This window comes from Hippichthys cyanospilos, chromosome 22 (genome assembly GCF_059441005.1).
Source record: "Hippichthys cyanospilos isolate Australia breed blue-spotted pipefish chromosome 22, RoL_Hcya_1.0, whole genome shotgun sequence".
Lineage (NCBI taxonomy): Eukaryota > Metazoa > Chordata > Actinopteri > Syngnathiformes > Syngnathidae > Hippichthys > Hippichthys cyanospilos.
The window spans coordinates 4,341,136-4,350,695 of NC_142390.1; the positions used below are offsets into that span (position 1 = coordinate 4,341,136).

Consider the following 9,560-nt stretch of genomic DNA (forward strand, 5'->3'; position numbering starts at 1 on the left):
CAAACAAAAGCTTATTAAATAAGTGTCATTAATTATTTCAATGTTTCATGAACTAATTACTGACAAATACTGTACTTAACTGCCTTTCGGCACCCGCATATTCGCTGATATGTATACATATTTTTACTTTTGTATTTTTTCATGGTTTTTCGAGGAAACCGCAAGTCAGCTTTATTACACAAACAAAAGCTCATTAATTAAGTGTCATTATTTTAATGTTTCATGAACTAATTGCTGACAAACGCTGTACTTAACTGTAACCCTACGCTTAATATATAAGGATTATTAATAATATCTTTGGTTAGGGAACCAGTCAACCTGTTTTGGTTCATTGTCGATCAAACTTCTTTGCAAAAGTAATTAAATGATACAATTGCCTGTTGATGTGGACCATGTTGGTACCTAAAAGAAAATAATTCATAACACAGGTTAACAGAGCATCAAGGAAGGAATTCTTTCCAAATTATTAAGTCAAATGATTCAAACTGTTATTCGTGAGAATGAAAGATTCCAGCAAAAACTTCTTTAGTGACAAATATTCATACAAAATACTCTAAACACAATTGTACAGTTCAATAATGGGGAAACTTTGTAGTAAATATCAGCCACTGGTATGAAAAAGAATCTACATTGCCAAACATGAATAGAAAGAACAAATAAATGAAGCAAAAACATTTACAAGACTTGATGTTGGCAATCCACGTTTGATTTTAGAGATTCAGTGAGTAACTAAACAGTGGAGCAAGACAAAAAATGACCTCTTTGTTGCATTTCTTATGGATGTGCATAAATATGCAAAATGACAGAACTTATGAAACATCCGGTCCAACTGTAACATCCGAAATTTAAATGGCTGACACATCCCGAGACACGCGCAACTTGCCTCATATGGACTTTGCTGTAACGGTTAGAATTGGCGCGAGACACAAACGGCAACAAAAAAAAAACGGTCTCACCATAACCGCAAATAAAATGTTGCACTTAAAAGCCTTTAGAATTTAAAGCGGAGGCACAAAAAAGGACAACATGGCGAAAACTGTCCACTATTCATTCTTGCTGAAGGTTGTTGATACAATAATCCACATCGTGTCCGATGCCTTCAATTCCCCACTGTAATACGGGATTTAATCAATTAAATGAATCTCACGGTAATTCTTAATTGCAGACTGAGGACCGATTGATGGGCAATGAAGACAGGAAAAGAAAAGCAGTCTTTCTTCTTCCGCCTGCACATGGGTGTCGTCGCCGAATGTTATAACCTGAGCAACTTGAACTCCTTCCCCCTGGCAGATTGCGTCGCTTCGTTCAACCTGCGCTATTGAACCAAGACTCCTTTGCGGACGAGATGTCATGATGCGTTATACCATGGTGTTGCCCTCGCTCGCTTTGTCCACATACTGAAAAGACAAAAAAAATAAATAAAATCTGTGTTGACTTCCATTTTAGGGTGTGGCTACAGAAAAAAAAGATGAATCGGACATGCCACAGGGGAATAGGACAATCGTAATGGAAATTGTACAAACTGGTCAAAACAGACCAATTTTCTCTACCTATCTGTGTTCGAATAACATTAATTCAAATATAAGCAATATTATGTCATTTAAAAGGCATAAAAAGACCTCTAATTCAACATGGTATGCATCCGTTCTAGAATGTTTGCACAAGAACGTCGCGTAAAATGCCCTTAAATCTTCATTTTGGGGCCATTCGACCTTTCCCTGCCTTTTTTGGGTACACTACCTTCATCTGCATCACCAAGCATGCCCGTGTGTGTGTGTAAATAGTCATTTTCAAATCTTATATTTAAAAAAAAATGAATTGATTGACCAGCCCTAATCTCAACTTCTGATTACTGCATTACATGCATGCAAGGAGAATCGGCAGTGACTGACCACGACTGCTGATTATCCTACGAAGGCTTTGAAAAACAAAAGGACAGAAAGGGTTAACCCAAGTGTACCCCCCCATACATATGTATCTATAGGGCTGATGCCACTGAACATTTTGAGGGGTTGAAAGTAGCTATTTTTATTTGACGATGTCATGACCCTTTCAAAGTACACGTTTAAATAGGTTGTTTAACGCCCTTTTTGGTACTTGAAAATGTTCCAGTTAGAGAATGGTAAATGATAGCGGTTCAAGTGTCTACGAATAAGCATAAGAATGAATGCATTTGTCGAAAACTTACTGCACTGATGAAGGGAAGGTTCAGGATGGAGCCGAGGACGGGTATCCTTCTGATGAAGCCGATGACGACGGGGAAAAAGCCTCTGCACCAGAGACGGAAAGAGCAAGATTAAAAACAAGAGTTATTGTTTGTCCGATGAAATCGGGTTGTAATAGCAACCGATGATAAATATCATCCAAAACCTGTAAAATCCAAATTCAATAAAGAAAGAATTTGATCATTTTTTTCCATCAGGCGACTTACAAAATGCTCCCATTTGTTTGTTTATGAGTGCGTTTTTATATTATAATTCTAGTTACCTAAGCGTCATTTACAAGTCCACAGGAGCAAAAATATCAATTTTGGGATCATTTTGAGCATGTAAGTTTACTTAAAGAACTTCCTGTGTTGTACTAATGATGCTAACGCCAGATGTGACATCACGCTAGTTAAGTAGCGATCCAAGAGGTGTTCAGCGGTTTGTTTACAGCAGCCCAAATTGGAATGTATGCATTTTTATGTGAATATGTACAATACCAGCCATAGCAAATGTCAATTGTATGTTTTTTAGTTCTACGGTGTGTACTTTTGATGGACAATGTCCAGATAAAAAGCATCAAAAACTGAAACAAATACATATCAGAATTAGCAGTGGAGGGTGCCTTTCATATTCTGAATTTTCTTTCGTACCAAGAGAAAATATTATTCCGGAGAGGCAATTCGTAACCTGGATTTTTGTAACAAAAAAATATTCATAAGTATTGGTACCACTGTAAGGGTTTCAGTGCTTGTGAGTTCGTCTTACCTGAACAAGAGGAAAAATCCATAGACTTCCAGCACAACACCGATGATGGGCCAGCCTATTAGCACCACAAACACACCTCCTAGGAAGAAACTAGTAGCTTTCATTTTGTGCTTTTGGAAAAAGAAGCGAAAAGTCCTTTCTAGGCCGATGACAAACGCGAGGCCAGCCACAAACAGGATCTAGTGGGGGAAAAAAGAATATGTAAAGGAATTGCATTTTTGAATTTCACATCTTATGATTCCACATCGTATATTGTGTCAAATGTCAAAACGTACATTCCCAATTGCCAGGAGTGCTTTGTCGAAGAACAGGATCATCCCAAAGAAAAGGAAAAACACGCCAAAGCCTGTCAATCCCATTCCGATTTCTGTTGGGCACACACACATCCTCATGTCAGTTTACTTGACAGAAAAAAATACTCATGGTGTGGAAGAGCTTTGTGATTTGACTGATATGAGAACTCAGGTGCTGATACCATGTCATGACTGTGACAGATGGCTTGTTCACAGGGGCTTAGCTAATAATTTTACAACTCGCTACTATAATTTTATCTAACTATAATATCCATTCGTACAAAATAATTTTGCTTTGTATAAATTTGCATGAGAAAATTAAATGATGAAAAATCATTCATGATTTCAAGATATACATAAACAACCAGACTTGTACTGAAAGTAAATGGAGCATATACCACTCGTACAACATTTTATAAATGGTGCTAAAATGTATGGATAATATGTTGCAATAGTATCACGTTTTGCCTGCAAACCATAACCCAACAATCTAAAAGATAAGAATCAAAAACCTGTTTGTGTGCTACAATAATATCATTGTTAGGATACAAATAGTTTAAGAATGTTTTATAACTGAGGGCGAAGCAAATAAACTTGACATTAACAAGCAACTTTTCAACGACATACATATCAGTTGTTTGAAAGAAAACAATACAATTAGTAAATTCCTTAAACATACAGGTATTTGATTCTAATTTTGGATTCGATTTTAGCGTTATTGCAATTTCATTTTCAGGCGTCGCTTTTTTACCCTTTCACTGTTAGTAACATCAGCAAAGAGTGCTAACAAAGAAAATGCAAACGCAAACGTAGGAAAGGCTAGAAAAAAGTTAGCATTGCTAGCCTCAGATGCTAACTAGCTCAAGAAGCCGGGTTCGTATACTACTTAGATAATCATCAATAGAAAGCCTTACTTTGCGAGTCCGTTAAGGAAATCATCTTGGCACTAATTTGAGCAGCAAGTGTAAAAATAAAATTCAAATATTGACGTGTTCATCTAATAATCTTCAGGATGACAGATGCCACCATTGAAGCTGCCACTTGCAGGAACAGCCACGTCTTCCGGAAACACTCTCTCGTGCCATGACAACTTCCGGTATCACACTGGCATTCAAAGCAACATTTTTGCTAACGCAAACCTCACGCCACCACTGCTATATAGTAAGGCTTTATTGTGACAAGAAATACGGCTTTTTAAAGAAAAAAAAACGACCATGTGTAAGGCTTTTCTTTGCGCAAAAACAACCATGTATCGTAAGTTTTTTTTTAAATCACAAAAAACGTCTAATAAGGCTTTTCTTTTCACAAAAAACCCAAGCATCGTAAGGCTTTAAAAAAAACAATCATGTTATTGTTTCTCAAATAACAATTTTTCTTTCGCAAAAAATCATGTAGGCTTTTTGTTCCTTGTTTTTTTTGGCAAAACCGACCATGCATACATGCGAGCATTCTTTAGTTTTTTTTTTTTGTTGAATAATTAAAAACAAAAGAAAACATAGAGATTGGGCAAGTAAAGTCAAACTGTCCGTGGATGACGTCACTGCTTTCGTTACCCAAACACCGCGTGACCAGCAAAAGCGGAAGTGAAAGGCCGCTGTAAACAGTCAGGTCGATGACAGGTTGCTCATGTGTTTATTTTCATCGGAACACATCGGATCTGCTTTTGTTGTCACGATTGCACTCGGTGCCGCGTGACTTGGCGGCCAGTCGTCAAGATAAGGTTTAATCGGCGAAAATGTCGCGTTCGTGGTTCAAGAGTTTCCTCATCTACGTCACGATGGTCAACAGCCTTGTCGGGGTTTGTGCCAAATTGGACCGGAGACCGAACATCGTTCTGATCCTCACCGATGATTTGGACATCGCCATGGGGGGCATGGTGAGCAAATTGAGCTCGAGATCGGACGTTGCCTAACACATGAAAGCCTTAAATCACAGACGTCACATAAAGCCTACGCGTGAATCGTGATCAATTTGTACATTGTCCACACTGTCGAATTAAAAGTTCTTTTTTTTTAATAACAAATAAAAGGAATTGAATACACTATGCCCCAAATTCCGCATAAAAATGTAATGTCCGAATATTAATCACCCAGCCGTACAATGACAATAAAGGCATTCTATCCTAAATATCTTTTTCTCATAGTCTGAGAGACAAAGTTGTCTCTTAATGGAATACAAATTTTGCATGCTACTCAATATTGCTACCCAGGGTAAATACTCAATGTATTTTTTAAATCCCGCGGAGTGGAAAAGTCATAGTTTTATTTTTAATAAACATGAAAAGCAGAACAACAGGTAACCCTGCATGTAAGTCTTTTTTTTTCCCAACAGGCATACTAAAGAATGATCTGGTAATGGGGATGAGAAACCACCATTACTCTGACAACACATTTGATATATTACGAGTTCAACCACATTTGCAACAATGTCATAGTAAATTAAACAGTTTGTGCAGACGTGATTTAGTCTGACAAAAACCAAGTGGAGCCTACTAATTGCTAACGCTTCCAGAACATACCAGGACGGTGAATTCACACCAAATCTTCCTCCAGATTTACACGTTTCTTTTTGTCTTCAGACCCCGCTCAACAAAACCCGAAAGCTCATCGGTGACGCAGGCATCTCCTTCACCAATTCAGTAAGCGTTCTTCTCATACCGTAGCCAAAACGCTTGCAGAAATGCTAAGTCCTCCTCGCTCCCGGTCGCCAGTTTGTGGCCAGTCCGCTGTGCTGCCCCAGCCGGGCCAGCATCCTGACGGGCAAATACCCGCACAACCACCACGTCACCAACAACACGCTGGAGGGCAACTGCAGCAGCGTCGCCTGGCAGAAGACTCAGGAGCCACACACCTTCCCCAGCATGCTCAAGAATCTGGCCGGGTACCAGACCTTCTTCGCCGGGAAGTACCTCAACCAGGTACGCGCCCGCCGTTTGCCTTCCGCGTCCGCAGGGATGCAAACGCTTTGCCGCCGTGTCGCAGTACGGCCACACGGAGGCCGGCGGGGTGGAGCACGTTCCTCTAGGCTGGAGCTACTGGGTTGGACTGGTGAGTGATAAATAGTCACACACACGTGACAAAATTCATGGCACTTATGAGCTGGAGCTACTACTGACGTCCGCCCTTCCCTTCAGGAGAAGAATTCCAAGTACTACAACTATACCTTGTCCGTCAACGGCAAAGCTCAGAAACATGGGGCAGATTACAGCAAAGATTACCTGACTGATGTGCTGGTAAAAAAAAAAAAAAAAAAAAAAAAAACATTCAAATACAGAGGTACTTCTATTTTTGAACGTCTCTTGCTACAAAAAAAAATTCAGGTTACGAAATGCCTATTGGGAAAAAAATGTCTGGTTATGAAAGAAAATTCAGGATATGAAAACTAATACGTTATCAAAACCCGCAATGTCTATTTTTATTTGTTTTTACAAATTCGGATGTATTTTTATGTTTATTTTTAAATGCTTCACACTGTACAACTAACAAACGTTAAATTGACATTAGCTATGGCTAACATTGTACATATGGGTCTTCCAATCACGTGTCTTGTAGGCGCTCCCGAGAGCTGTGCTTCCTCAAAGTCACACAAGCTTGGAGCAACTGCAGTGCGTTATAAATCTCTTACCACATTTCTTTTGTAACAAATTCGAATTTCAAGTGTAAGCTCTAATTGTTATCATGTTTGGCCAGCTACAAGGTTCACTTTAATTCGACATCCAGGTTCTGCTAATATAACCGCGGCTCTTCGTGAGACTACTGTATAAAGGATGGGAAGGGATAACAGTACAGTTACTGTATGAGGTTTAATCATTTAATATGTGCAGTACAGTAATTCGACGTCCGGCCTATGCAGCTGGTACCGGGCCACGGAAAAATTAACTTCTTGAGTAGAGGTACCACTTTATTTGAAAGTAACCGGCGTTATTTTTTTTAACATTTCAAAACCGTCAGAATTTGCTCTTTCCCTCCCAAGCTTTGATCGCATCCTTGTTTTAGGCCAATGTGTCGTTAAGCTTCCTGGAGTCTAAGTCCAACTACAAGCCCTTCTTCATGATGGTGTCCACACCGGCCCCCCACTCACCATGGACGGCTGCGCCTCAGTACCAGGGCCGCTTCAACGGCACTAAGGCGCCCAGGAATCCCAACTTCAACATCCACGGCAAGGTCGGTGGCGCCATCTGCTCGGATCGGGCCCGGAGACAAATTCTAGGCATGTTGTGTCCTGTCACCGCAGGACAAGCACTGGCTGATAAGGCAGGCCAAGACTCCCATGAGCAACGCGTCCCTTGACTTCCTGGACAACGCCTTCAAGAAACGGTCAGGTTTGGCCGCGGCGGATCCCGGTCCACGTGGTCTTTGCGTGTCATGACGCGACGGCGTGGGCGCAGGTGGCAGACGTTGCTGTCCGTGGACGACCTGGTGGAGAAGATCGTACGCCGCTTGGAAGCCAGCGGAGAACTGGACAACACTTATGTCTTTTTCACATCAGATAACGGATACCACACCGGTAATTAAGACGTACTTGGACAAAAAAAGAAGACAAAAGGCTATCTTGTGTTGTTGTCTTGTTATGCGTGTGCTGCAGGACAGTTCTCTCTCCCTGTGGACAAGAGACAGCTGTACGAGTTTGACATCCGCGTTCCTCTCATGGTGCGAGGCCCAAGAATCAAAGCCGGCCAGACCAGCCAGGTGACCCACCGCCATTCTCTTTTCCTGACCCAGAGGGACAAACGTGCACCAAATGAGAACCTGTTCATATTTCCCCTTTGACAGTTTCTGGTGGCCAATGTGGACCTGGGCCCGACCATGCTGGACATGGCGGGTGTAAACGTCAGCAAGACGCAGATGGACGGAACCTCCTTGTTGCCGATTCTGGTGAGCCCCGCCCTCTCCGAGGTGGGGGACGAACAAGCCTTTCAATCATGTGGCGCGCCTTTCAGGTGGGCGCCGCCAACGTCAGCAATTGGAGAAGCGACCTCCTGGTGGAGTACGAAGGGGAAGGACACGATTTTTCCGACCCCGCCTGCCCCCTGCTGGGCCCCGGAGTCTCAGTAAGAATTTCATCTTGGTACCCGAGTGGGATTTTATGAACAAATGGAAAAAAGGTGCCAAGATGCCAAGATGCGCATGCATTCTTTATCCTCTACGAAGCGCGGCTAATATTACGGCAGCTTTCTGAGAAATTGCCCTTGTCCCTATTTGGTGTTTTTGGTAGGAGTGCTTCCCGGATTGCGTGTGCGAGGACTCGTACAACAACACCTACGCTTGCGTGCGCACTGTGGCGCCCTCGGCCAACCTGCAGTATTGCGAGTTTGATGACAACGAGGTAGCCGCTTGCCTTGCCTTTACCATCTTCTCCTTACGCGCGGGGTGACAAGCGGGCGTGTGCTGGCAGGTGTTTGTGGAGGTCTACAACTTGACGGCGGACCCCTTCCAGCTCAGCAACATCGCCAAGACCATCGAGCAGGACGTCCTGGAGAAGATGAACCGCCGGCTGATGATGCTGCAGTCGTGTGCGGGGCAGACCTGCCACACGCCCGGCGTCTACGACTCTGGGTTCGAAAAGCCCCCCCCCCCCCCCCTTCAAAAAAATATTTTGACTCACCTTGACTCTTTTCAGGTTCAGGTTTTCGCCACGCCAGATGTTTGGCGGCCACAACTGGAAGCAGAGCAGACGGCTACAGAAGATGAAGTGACTCCGCCCAAGGAGGATTTCCGCTGTTGGCACGACTGAAACAAAAAAACACAATGAGCGACGTCTGCTTTGTTTGTTGTTGTGGAGAAAATCATACAAATGTCATAGCTACAGCTGAGCTCAGGATGTCCGCGATCATCATCCTGGACACCTTTTCTGTTCGACTGCCACAAATGAATTTTGGTAGAGTTGTTGAAATGTGAATGGCTTGGAGCCAAGAGATTTTGGCCCTTGTTTTACTACTGACGTTTCGTTCTGGAAGACTGATAAGAGGCCTCTTAGCTCTCAAGGGTTGTCAGAACTTTCTATGATTTTTTAACAATGCTCAAAATACTGTACCAATTATTCTGGATGAGAAGCTTTTTGTTCTTCAAAAATGGCCTAATTTTTTATTTTTTTTCCTGAGCTTTGAATTGAGGACCCAGTGTGAGGGCTGTTTGGGGCTAACGGGCTGAAAAGCCAGTAAAATCTCGCAGAGGCAAATGTTTTGCTTTCATCTCTTGCACTTTTCTGCGTCTTGTGCACATAAAATCTATAATGGACTTGACGGATCTCGATGTGGTGATTTGGGTTCGAAGAAAGGATGTTTGAGGTACAAATT

The 9,560-nt window shown here is 42.2% G+C and overlaps 2 protein-coding genes across 4 annotated transcripts; one reads left to right on the forward strand and one right to left on the reverse strand.

Moving 5' to 3' along the window:
- Positions 1 to 508: 508 nt before the first annotated feature.
- On the reverse strand, positions 509 to 4,337 carry golt1ba (golgi transport 1Ba). 2 transcript variants are annotated; one of them, XM_088406535.1, is made up of 5 exons: positions 4,180 to 4,337; positions 3,248 to 3,339; positions 2,973 to 3,151; positions 2,189 to 2,270; positions 509 to 1,397 (listed from the first exon to the last, which is right to left on the reverse strand). In XM_088406535.1, exons 1-5 carry the CDS (start codon positions 4,202 to 4,204, stop codon positions 1,359 to 1,361), a joined length of 417 nt encoding a protein of 138 aa, XP_088262661.1. In that variant the 5' UTR covers positions 4,205 to 4,337; the 3' UTR covers positions 509 to 1,358. The 2 variants fall into 2 exon arrangements, with proteins under 2 accessions (XP_088262661.1, XP_088262662.1); XM_088406536.1 differs by lacking the exon at positions 509 to 1,397 and adding an exon at positions 1,893 to 1,918.
- Positions 4,338 to 4,808: 471 nt separating this feature from the next.
- gnsa (glucosamine (N-acetyl)-6-sulfatase a) lies at positions 4,809 to 9,506 on the forward strand. 2 transcript variants are annotated; one of them, XM_088406182.1, is made up of 14 exons: positions 4,809 to 5,141; positions 5,844 to 5,903; positions 5,976 to 6,182; positions 6,247 to 6,312; positions 6,399 to 6,497; positions 7,261 to 7,428; positions 7,499 to 7,581; positions 7,653 to 7,771; positions 7,850 to 7,953; positions 8,038 to 8,139; positions 8,205 to 8,315; positions 8,480 to 8,590; positions 8,660 to 8,820; positions 8,891 to 9,506. In XM_088406182.1, the coding sequence occupies exons 1-14, from the start codon at positions 5,001 to 5,003 to the stop codon at positions 8,958 to 8,960; spliced, it is 1,602 nt and encodes a 533-aa protein (XP_088262308.1). In that variant the 5' UTR covers positions 4,809 to 5,000; the 3' UTR covers positions 8,961 to 9,506. The 2 variants fall into 2 exon arrangements, with proteins under 2 accessions (XP_088262308.1, XP_088262307.1); XM_088406181.1 differs by having other exon boundaries at positions 4,812 to 5,141; positions 8,885 to 9,506.
- Positions 9,507 to 9,560: the final 54 nt, after the last annotated feature.

Coding starts and splice junctions, on each gene's coding strand:
- gnsa (XM_088406181.1), top strand. CDS start 5,001: ATGTCGCGTTCGTGGTTCAAGAGTTTCCTCATCTACGTCACGATGGTC. Junction 7,954..8,037: donor AAGCCGGCCAGACCAGCCAG/GTGACCCACCGC, acceptor CCCCTTTGACAG/TTTCTGGTGGCCAATGTGGA. Junction 8,821..8,884: donor CCCGGCGTCTACGACTCTGG/GTTCGAAAAGCC, acceptor GACTCTTTTCAG/GTTCAGGTTTTCGCCACGCC.
- golt1ba (XM_088406535.1), bottom strand. CDS start 4,204: ATGATTTCCTTAACGGACTCGCAAA. Junction 3,340..4,179: donor TTCCTTAACGGACTCGCAAA/GTAAGGCTTTCT, acceptor TGTGCCCAACAG/AAATCGGAATGGGATTGACA. Junction 2,271..2,972: donor GGATTTTTCCTCTTGTTCAG/GTAAGACGAACT, acceptor TCTCTGGTGCAG/AGGCTTTTTCCCCGTCGTCA.